A 23,095-nucleotide genomic window follows, 5' to 3' on the forward strand; every position below is an offset into this window, starting at 1 on the left:
TGCTAAGCAAGTTTAGCATCAATTTCGCAAAACTGCATGCGAAAAGAAATTCGGCAGTTTCGCTCATCACTGCCTATTATTTTGTGATGTTATACATGACCAACAGAGCAAGAGTCAGGCTGCTGGACAAGGACTGTGGCCACCTGCTCTGTGTTGGTCAAACGTGCAGAATGGGGTTTCACTGCAGTGTGTACACGTAAAAACTCTACAATTAACGGATGACAGTACACCTTTTTATCAAAGGTAAACCTTAATTCTTTTTAAAAACCAATACTGTCAATAAACCTGCTTATTGTTACAGGGGAAATTGAGACCAGCAATGTAAATGTAATGTAATTTTATGCCAAGTTGCTGTTCAGAATATAGTGCAATGAGAACGTTTGAGGACATTGTTAGTAACTTTTGAAGTCTATTGATGGTAGACATTTATTTAACTCCATTTTATGATAAGGCACTTATGATTTTAAGTTTTTTTGGCAGAGTGGTGGCTCTGAGGCTAAAAATCTGTGCTGGTATCCAGAAGGTTGCCGGTTCGAATCCCCATCACTGCCAAAAGAGATCCTACTCTGCTGAGCCCTTGAGCAAGACACTTAAACTGTAATTGCTCCAGGGGCGCTGTACAATGACTGACCCTGCGCTCTGACCCCAAGGGGTATGCGAAAACTAACAAATTCCTAATACAACAAATTGTATAAGGCGAAATAAAGAACAACAACAAAACAACAATGGAGCGTCGTGATTTTTAGCAATTTTAAATCAATGTTGAATGAATCAACTTTGAATCTTCTTTACAACATTATCAAATACTGACAAGGGTGCTGTCTCCTGTAATAATACAGATACCTGCAGTAATTTTTTGAACACCAATATCCTTCATGGCCCCCCAAATGCAGGAGATGCTTTGCGTGGCCCATGGATTCAAATATTCAATAAGCCATTCTATTCATTATTGTGGGATTACATATCTATTCCTAAAAACAGGAACTAAAGGGTGGCCCATGAAAAAGTGAACTGCCTCCAATCAATCCCATGATGTTGCAAAGAGTGTGCATGAACATGCTGAAACGGGGACACAGATGTATTGACGCATAAGGAGATCACTTTCAGCATCTTCTGTAAATGTGAGTACCAGATTTGATTGTTTTTCTCTTCACCACGTAATGCAGTCATCTCGGTGGAGGGGGGCCACTTTTTTGTGGGCCACCCTGTATAAAGAAGTATCATTCATGGTTCCAACCCAATAAGGAATTAGTGCAATTGTGGAATTCAATCACATACAAAGAAGAATAAATTCCCAACTCATGGGAGCAGAGAAACTGATAGAGGTAGTGTAGATGACAGAAGGGACATGTGCATTTCAGCCAGCAGTGACAACAAGGTCAACATTTAGCAACACATGATCATTCTAAAGTATCATCCATCCATTTTCATACCCACATAATTTAGTTAGTTAGGATAGCATGATGCACAAGATAGGGGTCAATCTTGGGGAGCATGCCAGTCCAAAACAGGGAATATTCATGCATACATCCACACTCAGTAACACTGGGTCAATTCAGAGTTGCCAGTTAACCCAATATGCAATTCTGGGATGTATAAGAAAATCCAGACTACTTGGACATTCAAACCTAGAGCTGCACGGCAGCAACACTAAGCACTATGCCTCCAGGCTACCTGAAATTAACATTAAAATCAAAATTAATAGCAAAATCATAAAGGGTTGTATTTTTTTAAATGGAAATGTACAGCTGCTATCTCAAGTTGATGGAGTAGAGGGGTGGATGCAGGAATGCCAGTAGTTAGACTCTTAGCAATCCTCTGGAATGAAAATTCAGTTTATCTCAGCCTGGCCTTTGCCCATTTCCCATTGGAAACATTGCTTCCACTCTTGGACAGACCGGAATGTCACTTTTTCCTCCCATTATTTCCCAGCAATGCCCAAATCAGCTTGCTTTAGTGATATTTATCATTTACGAGAAAAGTCTATTTAATAGAAAGCTCTGCAGACACAGAAAGAAAATGGAAGTGTGACCTTTGATTCCAAGTTCCTGTTCCTGCATCTTATGTTTCGCTGCAATCCATTCTGCATTTGACTTTTGGACTGACTTATGGGCCGTTTCCTTCCTTCCTTCCTTGCCTTTCAGTACAATCACATACTATTCAGGAGTTTAGTTATACGCTGAAAAGATTTTGTTAATAAATTTCTTACTTTAAATGTCTTAAAAAGTTCTGAAAAGTGTTGGTTTAAGGCATTACTGACAGCCAAATATACCTGTAAACTAGATCTTCAATGTGTGCCCCCCTAATGTCTGCCAATCCAAAAATATATACAGTGGATTCTAAAAGCATTCAGACTCCTACCAGCATTATACAGCATATACCCCCACACTATTGACTCATCATGTCACACCTCAGAAATGATCACATCCTTGTGCCGCACTCGTTATTTTAATTTTGATCTTTCAAACCAGCACTGCAGTCCCTTTCCCTCACAAGCTTGACTGTGTCGATTGCAAAAAACTTGTGCAGAATGCAGCTGCTAGAATCTTAACTAGGAAAAGAAAATCTGAGCACATCTCACCAGTTCTGACGTCACTACATTGGTTACCCGTGCCATTTAGAATTGACTTTAAAATACTTCTTATGGTTTACAAAGCCTTAAATCATCTCGCTCCATCCTATATTTCGGAATGCCTCTCACCTTAACACTCCAAATCGTAACCTTAGATCTTCAAATGAGGGTCTGCTTATAATTCCAAGAACGAAAATTAAAAGAAGTGGTGAGGCGGCCTTCTGCTGTTATGCACCTACAATCTGGAATAGCTTACCAATAGAAATTCATCAGGCTCATACAGTGGAGCACTTTAAAAAACTACTAAAAACTCATTACTTTAACATGGCTTTCTCATAGCTTCATGTTTAGTTTAACCCTGATATTCTGTATATGCATTTAATTATCATTATCATTCTTGGTGGCTCCGAAATCCGTACTAACCCTGACTTTCTCCGCTGTTCTTTTCCCAGTTTTCTGTGGTGGCGATCTGCGCCACCACCACCCGATCAAAGCACCATGCCGTTCCTCCATTGATGGATTGAAGGCCAGATGGCCACATGACCATCATTGTCTAATTCGTCCACATGGAGCCTGAAAGCCCATGAGGACTGATTGAGGTCTTTTATGTTAGGTAGAATACCTAGAGGGGGCTGGATGGTCTCGTGGCCTTAGAACCCTTGCAGATTTTGTTTTTTTTTTCTCCAGCCATCTGTTTTTTTTTTTTTTTTTTTGCTATTGTTTTTTCTGTCCTCCCTGTCCATCGGACCTTACTTTTATTCTATGTTAATTAGTATTGCCTAATTTAATTTCTGTATTTTGTCTGTTTTCTCTTTCTTCATCCTGTAAAGAACTTTGAGCTACATCTTTTATATGAAAATGTGCTCTATAAATATATGATGTTGTTGTTGTCGTTGTGTCACCCCCTTCTCTCTCCCCTTTCTTATAAGTGTCTTTGCTTGTCAGTCATCTCAGTTTGATTGTTTCACAGGTCGTGAGAGAGACAGGTGGTGGTATCATGGGGAATTTTTATTTTCATAGCATAGAAATGAAAGATTTCTGCAACTTGTCAATGGTGTTGTTTACAGGATATGTTTAGGATTGCATACGTCTGCAGTAAGAAGTACACCAAATACAGAGTGGTATACCACTTGCTCCAGAATTCAAACTTGGGTGAACTAGACCAGTTTTACTCAACAATCATGTGGAGACCCATCCCAAATATATCCAACACCGGATTTGGGTTGTGACCCATAGTTTAACAAACAGTGCTCTATTAGCTTTCAACAATAATCAGCTATGAACCTGCAGTACTCAGCCTGCTGTTTTGCCTCAGGACATGGTGTTGGCCACAGTTGCTTAGCCTGTTATTTTGCCAGCTTTTAATCCTTGTGCTCTGCAATCCACAAAATGACTTGACTTTAAATATCTGTACAATAAGCATGAGGGCGGGTAATATGGCTGTTTACCAAAGGTTTTTTTTTTAAAACAGCGTTCATTTTTGAGCTACAGTCCATGTTCTTTTCTTTCTAAAAAGGTAAAACAATCTTTTTTTGTATATAATCAAACTGGGTGTCTTCTGGATTGGGTGACCACTCACAGTGGATTTAGAAAGTATTCTAACTCTTAACACTTTATTGACTTGTAGATTTAATTTTAAATTAACAATTGTACAATTTTTGCCCATCTATCTACACTCAATAAAATAACAAAGTGAAAGCATGTTTTCAAAAAGGTCAATGTGGATACTGCAAAATAGCAATGTTCAAAACTTTGACACCTAACACAAACTTGGGTGAAGATGCAAGTTTTTTATTATTTGCCTTTAACTGCTAGTTGTTTCCATTACTGTTTATTAAAGATTAAAGAGTTTTATTGCATAATGCAATGAATGCCATATATTTCCTGAACTTTTGTTGTCATTTTGTAATCTTAACTGAAGATAATTTCCAATTTTCCCAAGAGTTATTGCCATGAAGACTATTGTTACGTTGGCACTTATAATTATGAGGATTAAAAGAATAGATTAGAGATAGCTTGCTCTAGTTCTCCCCCCCCCCATTTTGCTTCCCCAAATTAAGCTGAATCTCACTTCACAATGTCCCAGTCCTCTGACATACCTTGAGAGAGAGAGCACATCCAAAACAAAACAAGCCCCCCACCAGCAGTGTATAAGGATTACAATAGAGATATCGATTGACAACACAATCCAAATACTATCTATTATAAAAAAAAATCTTGGAAGGAGACGAGATGTGATTGTCTCAGAGACACTTTCATGTCCCGCGAGATGAGTCTTCGTACCAAGTGATGTAAACACACCCGGGGCCGGAAGCCCCACGAGACAAGAACTTATGCAAAGAGATTTGGAAAAGTCCTGTGTGGTTATGTCAGACACATTTCTTGTAGAGAGAAAGAAACGATATTCACTCACGGGCAGTTATATGTTGCATTGTTACAATGTAATTCCAAACACGGGATCAAAATTCAATGCGATATTGATGAAAAGGTAAAAGCGAAAAGAGATTGAATATATGGACATACAGTAGGTGATATGACAGAAGTGTGCCGTGCGAGATGCAGATCACACGGCACAGCAGCAGCGGCAAGCCAGCAGCTAATCGAGCAAAAAGGAGGTAAAAAAAAAAAAAAACTATTTGTTTCCCATTGTATCACCATTTAAGAGGGGGTTTCGGAGGAGCAACCGCGTCTCCTTGGGGTGCATTCAGTCCCCCTCTTCACAACACGAGCAGCAGACACACGAAGTGGCTGGCACGTAGCACAGGCCAGGGGTTTGGCGAGCAAAGCAAGCAGGGGGCAAACCCCCTAGTGTATACACACACTGTATAAATATCAACCTTAATAAAAGGATGTGTCTATGTGTTCCCTTCAGTTTGCTATGCCTCTGTCATTCCAAAAGATGGCACGTCACAAACATTTTAGCAACACATTTGTCATTCCAATTGATGTCGCATCACAAAAATTAGCACTGCTTTTAGGAATGCCATACCAAATGGCATATAACAGAGACAGCAGAAATGGAGAAGAAACAGAACACCCGAACACTTAAAGTGCATGGACTGGAGGAAACTGGGAGCAGTTTTTTGGAAAAAAAAATACCCTGTGGTCAAAGACTTTTCAGTGGTGGATTTCACTGCTACTCACTACTAACTTTTTAGCAAGTCGTGCCTTTACGTGTTCGAGAATCACGTCTGGCCCAGGGATTATAGGATTCTCCCAACACCTCTACCATACACGCCACAAGGCCTTACACCCACCATCATCCAGATAATGATGATTTTTCTTGACACCAATATTGCATCTGTCTGTCAAATATTCAACTCCAGCACCTTCCAATGCCTTCATCATTTCCACTATCATCTTTTTCAGAGTTTTCTGCAAACTCCATTTTCAAAACTTTACAGCTTATGCCTATTTTCTCACAAGGATCATCATTATCCTTTTCATTCTCCTCATTCAGCAACTTCCCCTCTTGTTAGAATAAGTTCCCTGTCTTTCAACCATGCCTTAAAATGTGACTGTAGGAGGTAGGCATCAAGAAGGGCATCTGACCTTAAACATTTGTGCTCCAATACCCCACAAATGAATAGATACACTGATATGTCAAACTAGAAAACAAACATTTGCATTATATGTCCTGTGTCCTGATATAATCTACAGTCTATTTTTATTCTAAAATCAAAAATTCTTTTTTGACTTTGTATAAGAATAAAAATGAGAAGTCAAGAAAAATGACACCTTTTATTGGCTAACTAAAAACAATATGCAAGCTTTCGAGGCAACTCAGGTCCCTTTTTCAGGCAAGATGTAATCAAAATGGAAGAAGACGGGGTCTGAGTTGCCATATTGTAATCTTTTTAGTTAGCCAATAAAAGGTGTAATTTTGCTTGACTTCACATTACATCCATAATGGCTAACGCAGTACAACACCCTAGTACTATAAGAATAAAAAAAGCAACTTCAGAATTTTTCTATTTACTGTTCTGAAGACATGACAACCTCCTAGGAATTCCCAGTTCAATTAATACTGCTTATCAGACACACAGCTGGATATAGAGCCAGTTCATTGCACATTATATATACATATATATACTGTACATTATATATATACACACACACACACACATACATACATACTGTACATTATATATATACACACACACATACACACATTCATACATACATACATACATACATACTGTACATTATATATATATACATACATACATACATACATACATACATACATACATACATACATACATACTCACACAGAGCTTTGAAAACTTATTTATCCCATAGAGCTGTCAGCACATTTTATTTTTTAAGATTCTAAACTTACAATATATTATAATAGGAACTTTATAATCATACCTGTGATGAAATTAAGTCTTCACAAAAGAAGTCAGCACCCCTGCTGCAGCCGAGGCACCTAACAGCAAAATGCACAAGACCCCTGCTAAGGCGTTTTTTCCTCTTGCCACATGAATGTAGCAGGAAAAAAGACCACACTGCTATTATGGACAGTTCTGCTCCATTTCAAGAGGCCTGAAGGTGGACAGTGATTTCGGCAGGACGGCTATGTAACGTTGTGAATAAGTTGCAGCAGCCAGGGATGAGTCACCATTAGTATGAGTTGGCTCAGAGATGTGGAATCAGTACACAAAACCTTTGATTCCAAATCTTACTCCTCAATCTATGGTACCTCTGAATCAGACTTCTCCATCTATGGAAAAACCGACTCTTCAGTTTGTAATTACACTAATATATTTACTATGTTGATTGAAAGCAAACAGCATACAAGATGTAAGGCATTTCATCACTGCTGTCATGAATCATAAGGCTACTTTCTGGCACCCTAACCTGTAGTAATGATGCTGTAGCTCTTTTATTTATTTAGTAATACAAAGTGAAAAAGAGACTATTTACCAAAATCCTTGAGGAAAAAAATAGTTTCATTGAATTAGTATATGTTAAATTGGAAATTTTAACACACTATATCACAATTTATAAATAGCTGGTGTTGGTTCTCCTATATAACATAGCAATCACTTCCTGGCTGGTTCTCCATCACCAGCAGCAGGGACACCTTTAAATTCGAAAAACAGAACTCCACTTAGTGCAGCAACAGCAAGCAGTCTTTTTAGGGACGAATGGATAAAACTTTGTCCCATAGGGGGTAATTTGGCTTTTTATAATAGCGTAATAAATAAATAAATCCATTGATAGTTAAACTGTAGTCTGGTCACTCACCCAAATAACTAAAAAGAGAGAAATCGTCCGATTTGGCAGTCATCGTGAGGCATTATGCATCTGTACTGCCGTTAGTATGAAGGAGCCCCGGTAGCGTTTCTTGACACACATATTTGCTGAATAATTCGTTTTATTGTGAGCCATTTAAAGAGCCTTATAAGGAGCAAAAGAATCCATACTTGTACTCGGTGCTGTGCTCCATTATCATCTACGTATCTATTTAGATTCTTACGTCCCCCTACAAACTAATGACAACCGTATTACTCCAATAGCAGGCAATAAACACTGCGCCAGATATTACATACAACATCATATATATGCTTTGATGTGCATTCACACCTTATTGATATGAATGGTGCTGTAAAAATGAAATCGCGTCCTAACACGACTCTTTACACAGCATCACAGCGCCCACATGAGTATATGCACTACACGTACAAGACCTAAGAATGTTTCTTACAGACATAGGATTTTACTGCTCTTTTTTTCTCATTACCTTTGCCTCCCGGGGTCAGAACTGCTTCGCTGACGTGCAGCATAATAGCGCACCGGTGAGAAGAAGCGATTGGCAGCCGCTCGTAACTCCTGAACACGTTTGAACCTGCAGCGTGAAGGGGGGGGCGCCGAAAACTGCTCGTGACGTCACTGGCCGTGTGGCTCATTACTATCTCCCCACACACTCAAGCGCGCGCTCCACTTTATGACAATTCGCCCACTTCCTGTGCATTCCCTAGAAGCCGCGGCATCGCTCACTGTGTGACAGCTGAAAGGATCCAGAAAACCGCACTCAGGTAAGCCGAAAAAAAAAAAAAAAAACATCTGGTAAGGTGTGCCCAGCACTTAAACCTCTCTGCGTTCAAAGCGGCGGTGGCACCTGGTGAGACGTGAAGGAGGTTCCGGGACGGGATGTGCACAGACCGGCTTGGTCGGCTCTTTGGCGAGCTCCTCATCGTTTAGGTCACCGATTCTACACGACAGGTTAGGGTGCACGTAATGCACCTTATATGAGGGGGGGGGGGAGCGTATGAGTAATACAACGTATGAAAATTGTTGTAAATGATTATAACTTTTAGGGTTTTGTCGACTGGGGTGGGAGATTGAGTCATTTACTTCCGCATCACTTTTTCGACGACCGGCGAGTCTTCATTGCCAAGTCTCACGAGATAAAAGGGCGGCAGTGGCTTTAAAAATTAGTGCCAGCCCACTTTGAGGGAAGGCAGGAGGGACATGAAACTGGAAGGTGGTGCTCTCTGTTTTGACCAATAGGTGAGCTCTATGGGCGTGAAAGTTTAAAACGTACACTGTTATTGGCTGATCCCATATCATAATACTGTAATATGCTAGGGCGCTTGTGTTCCTTCAGCAGAGAGGATAATCCTTTAGATGTAAACATAGCTAACGTAACAACGGCATGAATTAAATAATGGTTTCGTTTTAGATAAAGCTATATTTTAAATAGTGTACCTATTTATTCATTCATTATGATTAAAATGATCATATTTCACTTCATTCGCGTTAGTTAGGTCAGGATAGGTAGACCTTATTATACCAGAGGGAAAGTTGTCAACAGCAGAAAAGTGTAAACATAACACGTTGAATTGGCAATTTACTCGTATTCTGTTAATAAGAATTGCTGATAATATCGCTTGTGTTTTTTGTTTTTGGTCCAGCGCCTCCTTTCTCACTCGTACGAGAAGACTCCCCCCACATATGATACAACGTTCGACTCGTCTTGGTGTCTATCCATCCATCCATCCTCTTCCGCTTATGCGAGGTCGGGTCGCAGGGGCAGCAGCTTGAGCAAAGAGCCCAGACTTCCCTCTCCCCGGCCACTTCTTCTAGTTCTTCCGGGAGAATCCCAAGGCGTTCCCAGGCCAGCCGTGAGACATAGTCCCTCCAGCGTGTCCTGGGTCTTCCCCGGGGCCTCCTCCCGGTTGGACGTGCCCGGAACACCTCACCAGGGAGGCGTCCAGGAGACATCCTGATCAGATGCCCGAGCCACCTCATCTGACTCCTCTCGATGCGGAGGAGCAGCGGCTCTACTCTGAGCCCCTCCCGGATGACTGAGCTTCTCACCCTATCTTTAAGGGAGAGCCCAGACACCCTGCGGAGGAAACTCATTTCAGCCGCTTGTATTCGCGATCTCGTTCTTTCGGTCACTACCCATAGTTCATGACCATAGGTGAGGGTAGGAACATAGATCGACTGGTAAATTGGGAGCTTTGCCTTACGGCTCAGCTCCTTTTTAACCACGACAGACCGATGCAGAGCCCGCATCACTGCGGACGCCGCACCGATCCGCCTGTCGATCTCACGCTCCATTCTTCCCTCACTCGTGAACAAGACCCCGAGATACTTGAACTCCTCCACTTGAGGCAGGATCTCGCTCCCAACCCTGAGAGGGCACTCCACCCTTTTCCGGCTGAGGACCATGGTCTCGGATTTGGAGGTGCTGATTCCCATCCCAGCCGCTTCACAACATCATCTGCAAAAAGCAGTGACCCAATCCTGAGTCCACCAAACCGGACCACCTCAACACCCTGGCTGCGCCTAGAAATTCTGTCCATAAAAGTTATGAACAGAATCGGTGACAAAGGGCAGCCCTGGCGGAGTCCAACTCTCACTGGAAACGGGTTTGACTTACTGCCGGCAATGCGGACCATGCTCTGACACCGGTTGTACAGGGACCGAACAGCCCTTATCGGGGGTCCGGTACCCCATACTCCCAGAGCACCCCCCACAGGATTCCCCAAGGGACACGGTCGAGCACCTTTTCCAAGTCCACAAAACACATGTAGACTGGTTGGGAGAGGAGTCAGATGAGGTGGCTCGGGCATCTGATCAGGATGCCTCCTGGACGCCTCCCTGGTGAGGTGTTCCGGGCACGTCCAACCGGGAGGAGGCCCCGGGGAAAACCCAGGACACGCTGGAGGGACAGTGTGTCTCAGCTGGCCTGGGAACGCCTCGGGATTCTCCCGGAAGAGCTAGAAGAAGTGGCCGGGGAGAGGGAAGTCTGGGCATCTCTGCTCAAGCTGCTGCCCCCGCGACCCGACCTCGGATAAGCGGAAGAGAATGGATGGATTGGTAATATAGGTATATGGAGTGTCGTCTTCTGCTATTTTGAGGGTGCTGATCTTGAATATAATTTTTTGGATATTTGATTCTTTATCGGTGGTCCTAGTGCCCTCAAAGATTGACCCCTGGAAGATTAAAATTTACATATTTTAAACATAAACATGTGGGGTATTGTTTTAGACTATTTCAAGGTCAGTGATTACGAATATGAGGTGATTTTTGGTTCTTTACTACTACTACTAGCCCTCTATGGACCCTCTATCAGAGGGTAGAAAATGACCAATTGAAAATATGTAGACTTTTAAATTGAAACGCATGTTTTAATATTGCAAGTATTTGACTCGGCTCTTCTTGTTTATTATATAGTTCTACCTCATGAAGTAAATCATTACATTTTTTTATGTAATCGCCCCAAATTAGGTCGGCTTACACATATTCTCAAGTGTTGAGATGAAGGGTTAACCTATTAACAATTATTGTGCCTAGATATTTGTAGTGCAGTACCATGTTCTCATTCAGGTGATTTTTTTTTATTTATTTACTTATTTATCACGCTTCATTGTATCAATATTGAAATACATTAGCAATGTAATTTATCTGTTAACACGGTATACAAACATTACAAAAAATCGATAATTTACATACAAGAGTCTCAACAGCTAAACCATTAAGTAAAAGAGGGATTCAGAGATGTGCCTAGTATCCCCTACATGGAGTCTGGATGTTTTTCGTGTGTCCACGTGGGTTTCCTCCCACAGTCCAAACATATCCAAATAAGGAGTATTGGCACTTCTAGATTGTACCCTGTGTGTGTGTGTGTGTTCACCCTGCAATGAACTAGCGCCCTGTCCAGGGAAAGTTCCTGCCTTGCACCTGATGCTTGCTGGGATAGGCTCAAGCTTCCCTGTGATCCTTCTCTGGATAAGCAAGTTTGGAAGATGGATTGATGATTGGATGAATGTATTTCTTCACCTCACAACACAACATTCATAAACCTTTTCCCCCTGATACCATAGAGGCTCCTGTAGAAGTCGGAATGGGTGACATCTCCTGGAATCTCTTCCACATATCATCTCACCCTTGCCATTCCTGCTGCAGTTCTATCTGCACTGCACGTTGCCTCAGCAGGATATGCTAAAATTAAAAGCAAAAATTTATTAATGATATTTAGTTTTATTGGTGCTTTTAAACATATCAAATGTTAATAACAGTATAAATTTGGCTGGCCAGTTAGAATGGATTAAGCAGGAAGTTTTTAAATGAAGCAATATAACTGCTGCTTAAGTTAAAAAAAAAATATTTGGGGAACTTGACTTTAGTGTAACTCTGCTGATACAGAATGATTCTGTAAGGTGACGCAATAGGCCTATAATACAATACATGCATGAGTCCATTGAATAAACTGTCAACACACTTCAAACTCCTTGCATATGCACAGAGACTGTTCCTGGGATGGTCCCATATAACAGACCCAATTCGGGGTCCTGACTTTACCTTAAAAACCTCCAGTCGTCTGGCGTTTTTGAAGTTAATAAACAAGATTATGCAGACATTGGCATCTTGTAGATACATCTTTGTGCTGCGGTTAATCAACAGCCACATCCTGTAATTGCAAAACTCCTAGTTATATCAATGTGCTCACTAGTCAGATACAGTGCTGATAAAACATATTCACTCCTTGGGAGTTTTCACATATTATTATTAGACCACATTGCGTCACAGTGGATTTAATGTGTTTTTCTTGAAACCGATCAACAGATCAAGACTCTATAATGTCAAAGTGAAAACAAATCTCTGCAAAGTTGTCTGAATTAATGACAAATATAAAACACAAAATAATTGATCATATAAGTATTTAGTAGATGCACCTTTGGCAGCCATGACATCCTCAAGACCCCGTGTCCAGGTCTATCAGTCTGCACATTCTCCTAATTTTTCTTTGTAAAACTGCTCAAGCTCTGTCAGGTGTCATGGTGATCGTGAGTGAACAGCCTTTTTCCAAGTCCACCCACACATTCTCAGTTGGCCTGAGATCTGGATTGGGACTTGACCGCTCCAGGAGTAACACTCATTTTGAAGCCGTTCTTCTTTGTAGCTTTGGGGCCATTGTCTTTCTAGAAAGCAAATCTTCTCCCAAGGTGCAGGTTTCTTACAGACTGCGTCAGATTGTTTCTCCATTTTGCTCCGTTCATTGTACCCTTTACCCACACAAACTTTCCAGGGCCTGCTGCAGAGAAGTATCCCAAGAGCAACCATGCTTCATGTTGGGGATGGTGTGTCTTTGATAATGTTCAGTTTAACATGGCATAGTCTGATGGATGAAAAAGCTAAATTTTTTGACTCCAATCTACCATGCGCCTTTAATAAACTCGAGCCGAGGTGCGTGTTTTAAATTTTTGCCTGTCTCCCATAAACCTGCAGTTGTGGTACGCAAAGTTTCCCCAGTCTAAGCCACTGTACCTTGTAACTTCTTCAGAGTTCTCTTGACTGCCTCACTTGCTCATCCTCTAGTTGCATGACCATTCAGATTTTGTGGGCAATCTGCTCTAGGCAGATTTAAAGCAGTGTTTTATGTGGCTTTCCATTTCTTAATGATTGATTCAGCTGCATGTTCAGTGACTTTGATGTCTTCTTGTCTTCATCCTCTGACTTGTGATTTTCATGGAGTTACTTGGAGCGGAACTTTTGTGAACTTCATTGTGTAGGTTAGGCCACCATACTGACTCCCCACAAGCTGGACCTTCCACATACAGTCATGTGGATTTGTACTACAATCAATTGTTACACTGGGTAACAAAATTTAACTCTTTTTTTGTTTTTTTTGTCACATATATCAATATTGGTTGGCACCCTTTCCAGGATTGGTTCCCTGCCTTGTGCCCTGTGTTGGCTGGGATTGGCTCCAGCAGACCCCCGTGACCCTGTGTTTGGATTCAGCGGGTTGGATAATGGATGGATGGATGGATATCAATATTGGTGATTCTTACAGTATTTATGTGCTGAATTCAAATATCTAATCAAACTTCCTCTATCACACCTGGATTTTAAGAGACACCCAATTATAATTTACAGTTACTGTTTATTTACACTATATATACTTGTTTAGCAGGTCTCGCTTAAATGGTAGAAGTGAACATTTTTGTGCTGACTTGGCCTCAGGTATATCTCTCTTATGGATCCGTGGTGTTGCTTTTTTCATCTCAGAAATATCCTAATGAAACCATTTGCCATGCACATCACTGAATACTCCGAGATTTCTTGGGGGGAAAAAGTCTGGAAAATTATAGAATGTTCACAAACAGCAATAAAACATTTTAGTCCAGAATTTTAACTTAAAAAAATACACCTTTAAAAAGTGTTTTATATATTAAATATAACATGAGACGTATCTCAAAAACTGTGGGTACTAGAAAAATTCTGAGTACATTTCTGGAACCCGCATGAAAAGTACATTTTAAACACCCTAAAGCTGTTCAGCGACAAAATCTTTGCTGACCAGTGTAATTTCCATTGAACTAATTTTGTGTTTTCTAATATGAATTGGCCACACCACTGATGATTTAAGTGTTTTATATTAAAAGTGATACTTATGTAGTCAATGAATTTCCTTTTTAGATTTATAATTAACTAGCCGTCCCCTGCTGCTCTGCCCGTGTAGAAGTGAAACAGGACAGCGAGGAGGGCCCTGCCCAGCTCCCTACTCCTGACATCACGCTTCCCCCTCCCCTCGGCCCACAGCCTCTCTCTCGGATTGGCGCAAATACAGTATGTACCTGCAAACCAACTATGATACATAGCGAAATTAGAGAAGTCGCAAAATCAACCGGAATGTTCAAGCAAATTCTAGAAAAACACCCAATCTAAATCCATTAAGTTGTTCTCTCGTGAAAAGCGGACAGACATACAAACGTTGATTTTTTTATATTATATATATTATTATTATTATTATTTATTATTAGAGGGAGAGAGAGAGATGCAGACCACTTTGCAGAGATCTGTTTTCAATTTGACATTGCGGAGACCTTTTCTGTTGATCAGTATCCAAAAAGGCAAATTAAATCCACTGGTCATTCAATGTTGTATATCAATGAAATGTAAACACTGTATCACCAATCACTGTAGCTTCCTTTATCCATGCATGCACCTCAGGTACAGAGAAGTTAAAAAATAGTATTTTTAATTTCTCTTTTTGCAAATTATAAGCAGGCTTTCAGCAGTAGCGTTAAAAATATCGTTGACTGGTTTTGAGATGAATCATCGAGTCTGTTGGATAATTGAGTAGAGTTTGGTGCCTGGATATCAACTTAGTGGAAAACTCTGAACCCAGGAAAACTAAAAAAAAAAACTTATTAACAGTCATTACCCTTTTATTTTTTTTTTATTTTTAATTATTTTGAAAACAGGAAGCTAATATCCAGAATAGTTTGCGGTAAACATCCTCAAAAGGCTAGAAGATCAAAGAAATGAGTGGCACTGAGAATATCGGGTGAACAGGATGCAGATGTCACAAGAAGAATAGCTAACAGGGGGTAAACTATTTTAAGGTGGCTGCCCATTTTATCAAAGTGAAGCAGGTAGAGCTTTATGATTAAAAGGAAACAAAGCAGTTGAGAATGAATACCTTTTTGTTTAAAATGAAGTATGCAAATCCACAAAAAGTAATACAAGTCTTCATTTTAATTAATAAGCAGAAACAGGCAAAGTATTCAATTTTGCTCCTGTGGTTTGAAGGCTGGAATGCCATAATTTCCTTTTATTTCTTTGTCCTCTAATATTCTTTTTAGGAAAACATGAATGTGGACCATGAAATAACGCTGTTAACTGAAGAAATCCGTCGACTTGGCAGCAAAAGTAAGATTTGATTTTTTTGAACTGTGTATATTGAATTATTGTCCCCTGTTTTTGATGAATAAATATTTGCATGTTATTTTCACTGTTGTTTTTCTTTCTTGGTTAAAACATCTTTGTCAGATTTTATCTCATATTCTGAAGCTGCTTTTCCTGATGAGGGTAGTAGCACAGTCAACAGGCCAGGCAGGTCCACCCAGACTTCCCAATCCCCAGCTACAAAGTCCAGCACTTTCTAGGGAATTCCAAGCCAACCGAGAAATGTAATTACTCCAGCGTGTCCTGGGTCTCCACCCATAGAGACCTGCCCAGTGCAGGTATAGGGGGAACCGTTGCAACACACCCAAACCGTCTCCACTGGCTCCTCTCGATACAGAGGTGCAGCGACTCAGCTCTGAGGCCCTCCTGATTCACTGAGCTTTTCACCCTATCATGGAGTGCCACCACATGAAACCTTATTCCTGCCACTTCTACTTACAATTTCATTCTTTTGGTCATTACCCACAGCTGAAAACGATAGATCGGCTGGTAAAACAATATATAAACAAAGATAACAGAAATTGCAGAGAAAGATGAAAAATAATAATTCAATGGTAACAAAAATAGCAATAAACCAGAAAATAATTATAAGCCATTGAGTAAACCATAAAAATTGCCATACTACGTGACCCTGAGAGGGCCATTAAACAAGTTAGTGCTCACACTATAAGAATATGAAATCCAGCGCAGCATACAATTTGTTTTGCTTAAGTTGCTTTGAGCAAAAATCTGATAACTTAGTGTATCATATTTATCTACTAAATGTAATATTTATTTACAGTAAATGAGTAGCAGAGTAATTAGCTGTGCTGTTCCACAGATGTAGGGGACTGGGTAGTCCAGTTTCCTCCCATGTCCCAAAGGTGTGTATGCTCGCTTAACTGCCACATGCAAATTCTCAAAGATTGAATTAGGGTCATTGTAAAGCCAGAAAGTAATTCTGAGTTGGAACTTAGCGCAAGTATGCAAAGTTGCTCCCCACAGTGAATTAAGTCAGTGAAAGTTTGGTTTGGGGTCAAAATTTTTCCTCCTGGGTGAATATTATAGTAACCGTATCTACACCTTATTCCACCCTGGGGAGCCCATGCTACCCCCTGCCATTATATAAAATTTCAAAATGAAATGTTGATTTACTAATGCCTAGATCTCCAATGTATAATGTATTTTTTATCAAATACTTTCTTAGAGTTGCAGCAATCTTTATATATAGTACACTACCATGGCTGTCCATTTGTCTGTCCAGGATTTTACATCACCTGTAGCTCACAAACCTTTTGAACTTTTGACCTGAAATTTGGTACACATCTACTATCCACTTTCAGAGTGATGATTGACATCCAAGATTATTCCTCTTTTTATTTTTATTCTATTTTATTGTAGAATCAACTCTCGGCAGTGGCCAGCAGGGTGGCCGAAGCGGCGCATGTGTACGGGCGCCGTTCTCATCCCTACCACCTTCGCCATCACTTCCCCTACCTCTTCATATCTTAAATCATTCTTGAGGCAGATTGAAGACTTAAGTGCCAGCTTAAGTGAAAAATTAAAGAAAACATACTAAGTAATTGCAACACAAACACTGACTTAATCAGTTTTAAGACGAGAAGATGCCGACGAAAGAAGAGACGAAGTGGGCCACTAGGGTGGAGAAAAGAAGAGCTGCTCAGGAAGCAACAAGCACATCAACCTCTGAGCAAACAAAAAAGAGTGAAAACTATGAGTGCTCAAGTCAAGTGTATTCACTGCACGTTATTGTCCAGTGCGCCGTTACTGGTGATTTCACTAATTGATGATGATCACAGTTTAATAATAATAATAAAAAAGCACTGCTCAAGACCCTGCTAAAAACACTGCTCCATTCCTTTGCATCCATCCATTCATCCATTTTTAAAGTAAGCGCATCCCAGTTAAGGGTTGTAGAGATCTAGAGCCTACTCTGAGAGGGCTGAGCACAAAGCAGTAACCAACTCATGATGGTTTGGCAAACAATCTTAAGATATCCCATACTTAAGTGTCAAAACATCAAAAAAACTTGGCACATGTATTAATCAGTAAATTTGTATGTTTTTTAAGCAGGGAAATTACAGTAGAATGTCAACGTCTTCTAAATTAAAAAAAACTACCAGCCAAAGACAAAAAAGAAGGCAAAAGCATGTATTGGCACTGAACACTGTGACATGCTTTTTTAATATGCCCTCTTGCCGTGTCTTGCTCATTACAGCACGTTGCTGTAATCACAATAAAGAGAGAGATATACACCACCTGTTATTTTTGGTCCCTTTCAGTAACAGCAGCAGCACAAGAAGAAGTGAGGTATCCTCATGCCAGTACTCCCATTTCGTCTTTCTCACCCTGGTTTCCAGTGCTGTGAGGAAGAGTGGGATTCTTGCCTCCCATCTCTTCACATTTTCATGCTCATCGCTTTGCCCCGTGGCACAAATAAGACCGAGATGCACTACGCCCATGCCCTCTCACTCTGTCTCTCCCACCATAACACAAGAAGGAGCAAGATGCACACCTCTCATGCTGTCACTTTGTCTTTCTCACAGTCTACATCTTCTCCTGTGTAGATCTTGCCAGACTGTGTTATTTTTATGAAACAGAGTTCTAACTCTGGCTGTATTGTACTACTACAAGATGTTACAGTATTTACTCCATTCCTTATATCCTCTATTTTTGTATATTTGTTACAGTTTTTGGCATCAGATCTTTAGACAAAATGTTATAGTTTCATCCTCTTTCTCTGTACGTTTAGCATTCGTTTGCATCAGAGGTTGATGCGCTTGCTGCTTCCTGAGCAGCTCCTCTTTTCTCCACCCTAGCGGCCCGCTTCTTCTCTTCTTCCGTCGGCATCTTTTCACGTTAAAACTGATCAAGTCCATGTTTGTGTTGCAATTACTTAGTATGTTTTTCTTAATATTTCATTTACGCTGGCACTTAACTGTTCAATCTGCCTCAAGAATGATTTAAGATATGAAGAGGTAGAGGAAGTGATGGTGAAGGTGGTAGGGAATGAGAACGGTGTCCGTACGTATGCACTGCCCTGCTGGTTGCTGCCGAGAGTTGATTCTACAATAAAATAAAAAGAGTAATACAAGTGGACAGTAGAGGTCATGTAGTATGTGTACCAAATTTCAGGTCAATAGGTTTGCGAGCTACAGGTGGTTTAAAATCCTGGACAGACAAACTGACAGCCACGGTAGCGTATTATATAAGAAGAAATTGAACCAGGTGAAACATGCAATGTAAAATTATTTCTAAATTGCTACTAATCTAATGAAGTAATAAATGTATCCAACATCTGTTTTGCCCATGGCCTGAGATACTCGCTCAAATAGCTCACCAAAATTAAAGGATAAGTTTGGTACTTTTCAAATTGAATTTATACCTTCACACTTCATGTTATATATTAGTTTCCCTCATGAAATTGTGTTCTAAAGTGAAGCAACAGTGGACAAGTTATATTTTAAAATTTCTATAATTTTTAAAAATGATGTGTTTTATAAAGGAGCTAATAGGTACTGGGTTCCCATTAAGAAGAGAAGCCCTACAATTTGCTGAATACGTCCACTTCGAAGTAGCAAAGGTTTCAATTTAAGAAAATGTGCCTTTCTGCATTTCTGAGGCATCCTTGTGACAACAAAAGTAAACTGGAAATAATACATGCAATCACAGATTCTTGGTGCTGTTTTCTCGAGGTGCAAGAATATGTTTCTGTGTAGAGTTATTTCTTCACGATGGAATTCTGGTACCCATTAGCTCCACTGTAAAAACACAAGAGCAGGCTATTTTTTTTTATTTATAAAATAAGCTTCACTTTAGAACACAATTTCACATGGAAAACGAATACATACCATGGTTATGAAGAAATAGCATCAAATTGAAAAATATCCTGTAATTGATAATTCGACTCTGCTGACTGAAAACTGCGAGATCTGTTAAATATAAACTTTGCCATATGTTGACCCTTATCATAAGACTGAAATAGTCACCACAAGGTTTCTAGAAGAACACTAAGCTTCAATCAAAGGAAATTCTGGAAGAAATTAGGAAAAAGTTGTTGAAATCTATTAGTCATTAAAGTGTTGCAAAGCCATTTGTAAGGCTCTGGGATTCAACCGGTTTAATTTTGTTAGAACAAGTCGCGGACTAGTTGGGCTGAGTCGCTGGGGATATTGGACTACACGACTGCCTCCGATTCGCTAAGATTATGTAACTGAAAATTACTAGATAAGTCATCTAATGTGACATGGCCTTTAGCCGAGCACACCAACATTTAGCCATTTCTCAAAACACCCAGAAAATGTTATTGAATCATTATCACCAAGCTCAAGGTTATTTTCGCATGGCAATCAAAAGCTCAACCTAAATATGCAGAATCCTATTTCGCTCTTCAGCTTTCCCAGAATGCACTGCTCTCCTGTTTACTTTGACAAGACTTTCAGGGTAAGGCCTATCGCCTGAGATCCATCAGCTAAAAAGGTTAAAGTATCCCCTATGCACATGGTGTCCAGGAACTTCTCTTCTGTAAAGGCTTTACTGTAATTTATTTGTTAGGAGCAATCAGCCTAAATGTCCAAATGTAAGAAGAACATTTAAAATAATCTGAAGATAGGATATTTATTTAATTTGTACTGTTTATTTTAGATGCAGACGGGAAGACCAGCGTCAAATTTGGAGTTCTTTTCAATGACGACCGGTGTGCTAATCTCTTTGAAGCCCTAATGGGAACACTAAAGGCTGCCAAAAGGAAGAAGGTGATCACGTTCAATGGGGAGCTACTTCTACAAGGTGTCCATGACAATGTGGATGTGGTCTTACTGCAGGAGTAATACCGCTTATTATAAAGTCAAAGGTTTACATTAACTGAAATCATGCAATACTATGTGATTCACATTATTTCAGTCTCTGTTTTCCTCTTTGTATTTTCTACAGATAAAATGTATATGTTTTCAATTTTGCATTAAAATTTTTCCTTTAAATTATAATTGCTGTTGTTAGCAATTATGCATATAAAACAAATGGAAATTGTATCCATGGCCCTTAAACTGCTCTATTCAACAAAACTCAGTTGTTGTGTTTGCTGCCAAGCTAGTGGACCACCGGAGTGAAAAGACAGGAATCATAAAATTTATAACGGCAATGGGCAATATTCCATAGGGCAGGGAAAACATGTTTAAAGTTAAATCTCAATGTTTCAATAGCTATATTTGATACATTTTGAAATCTGACAAAATGGACTTACTGTAGCAGCAGTATGCATGTGTGGGCATTTTTAAAATGCATTCCATATTATAACAAAGTAATAGAATCAAGTTCGAAACAAACTATCAAACAAAACTGGGTCACCAGAATGAATTCAATCCCAACATTTGCTCCACTCTGTCTAAGCCATTTTGTTATGCTAGAAATCATTATTACCCTGCTGTAGCTATTCTGTTCCATCTTAATGTTATTCTCTTTTCATCCTTTCACCACTTAGCTGTTCTCAGTCTCAGTGGACTTTGTGTTTTTGATTTCATTTTAAATTGATTTTTTGCTTATCAATCTACACTCAATAATACATAATGACAAAGTGAAAACATTTTCAAAAACGTTTGTAAATTTCTCAAAAAATCGAAAAATGAAATCTTTAATTCCTAGAAGTATTCAGACCCTTTGCTGTGGCACACCAAATTGTGGTCAGGTGCCTCCTATTTGCTTTAATTATCCTTGGGATATGTGTAGAACTTGATTGGAACCACCTGCAAATTGAAATAATTGGAAGTGGTTTAGAAAGACACACAAGTGTAGATAAAGGCCTACAATTAACACAGCATGTCAAGACAATGACGAAGCAATGAAGTATAAGGAACTCCCTGTAGATATCTGTGATAAAATTGTGGTGAGGCAGAGATAAGGGTAAGGGAGTAAAACCATTTCTAAATCTGTTGTGTTTTCAGGTGCGACAAAGGAAAAAACAAAGTGTAGGTAACAACTGATGGTACTATGCACAATTGTACACAAGATGAGAAAAAACGATCAGGAGAATAGACATGCTCAATGGGAAGCAAAGCTCATTATCGAGAATTCAACATTTTGAGCACCAAAATTATACAAAAATCAAAAGTATATATTAAAAAAGCACCAATACATTGTTACTAAACTACAAACTAAATTAGAAACTTGAACTGCAAAGAGTAAGAGTGATATCTGCCATCTCAGATACAGACTTGTCCTAACTGATGACATTTCATCCCGTCGCCTCTATGACATCATAGGCTGCGCACATCAGGCTCGTATGTGAACAAAATAGCAACGAAATGAAAAACATAGAAAGACAGAAGCAAAAAAATCAGTGTTGAATAATCCATGCCCTACTTTCTTGTAAATTACATTTTAGTGATATTGCAAGAAATCACTCAACTGAATATTTTATAATACAACAGATTGCATTGTACAATAATAAAGGAATTAAGTACATATATATATATATATATATATATATATATATATATATATTAAAATCCTAAGTCTAAAAGTGCAACGATTTTATGTGACATTTTTATGTCATGTTTTTTTTCACACTTTAAATCGGCTTATTTTAAAACCTACATATATATGTTTGGCATCATTCTTTTCAGAATGTATTGAACTTTAATGTGATGTTGTTAGATTTTCAGATTCTTATTCTGTTTTTAAATTATAAAGTAAAAAATTCTGAGACGAGACTTTGTGCCAAGAGATTTTAACACCCCCGGGGTCGGAAATAAAAGACAAAGAGTAGGCCAGCTGCTGTACAGGCTTTTAAATGTTCAAAGTATCGCACGAGATGCAGATCACGCGGCATGGCAGCAGCAAACCAACAGCTGATCAAGCAAAGAGGAGGTAAAAAAAAAAAAACTCTATTCGTTTCCCATTGTATCACTGTTTAAGAGGGGGTTTCGGAGGATCGACCACATCTCCTTGGGGTGTGTTCAGCCCTGCTCTTCACAACGCAAGCAGCAGACTCTTGAAGTTGCTGGCGCGTAGCGCAGGCTTGGGGCGGGGTTGGCGAGCAGGGGGCGAACCCTCTAGTTAACTTATATAATGTTTATTATGTAGACCAGGGGTCAGCAGCCTTTCAGCGGTGTCATGCCAAACCTGTGTTACAATGTTATTCTGTGAGCCGACATAATTCTACCAATTTTGTTATATATGGTATTAAAATTGGTCCGGTTATAATGGGCTTCAAAAGTATATACTTTTGAAGCCCATTATAACTGGATCTTATTTTTTTTTTTTTAATATTTTAAAATATATAGGATCATATGTGAAAAGAATGTTTTGTCA

The 23,095-nt window shown here is 39.6% G+C and overlaps 1 protein-coding gene across 1 annotated transcript; it reads left to right on the forward strand.

Moving 5' to 3' along the window:
* Window positions 1-8,344: 8,344 nt before the first annotated feature.
* abracl (ABRA C-terminal like) lies at window positions 8,345-20,772 on the forward strand. The gene is made up of 3 exons (XM_028820933.2): window positions 8,345-8,616; window positions 15,685-15,751; window positions 20,432-20,772. Exons 2-3 carry the CDS (start codon window positions 15,691-15,693, stop codon window positions 20,614-20,616), a joined length of 246 nt encoding a protein of 81 aa, XP_028676766.1. The 5' UTR covers window positions 8,345-8,616; window positions 15,685-15,690; the 3' UTR covers window positions 20,617-20,772.
* The last annotated feature ends 2,323 nt before the right edge of the window (window positions 20,773-23,095 follow it).

The sequence above is a fragment of the Erpetoichthys calabaricus genome, chromosome 15 (assembly GCF_900747795.2).
Source record: "Erpetoichthys calabaricus chromosome 15, fErpCal1.3, whole genome shotgun sequence".
Taxonomy (NCBI): Eukaryota; Metazoa; Chordata; class Cladistia; order Polypteriformes; family Polypteridae; genus Erpetoichthys; species Erpetoichthys calabaricus.

Bases quoted from the DNA above. Each gene is read 5' to 3' on its own strand.
- abracl (XM_028820933.2), top strand. From the start codon at position 15,691: ATGAATGTGGACCATGAAATAACGCTGTTAACTGAAGAAATCCGTCGA. The intron at 15,752-20,431 runs GTAAGATTTGAT...TGTTTATTTTAG, and splicing joins CCGTCGACTTGGCAGCAAAA to ATGCAGACGGGAAGACCAGC.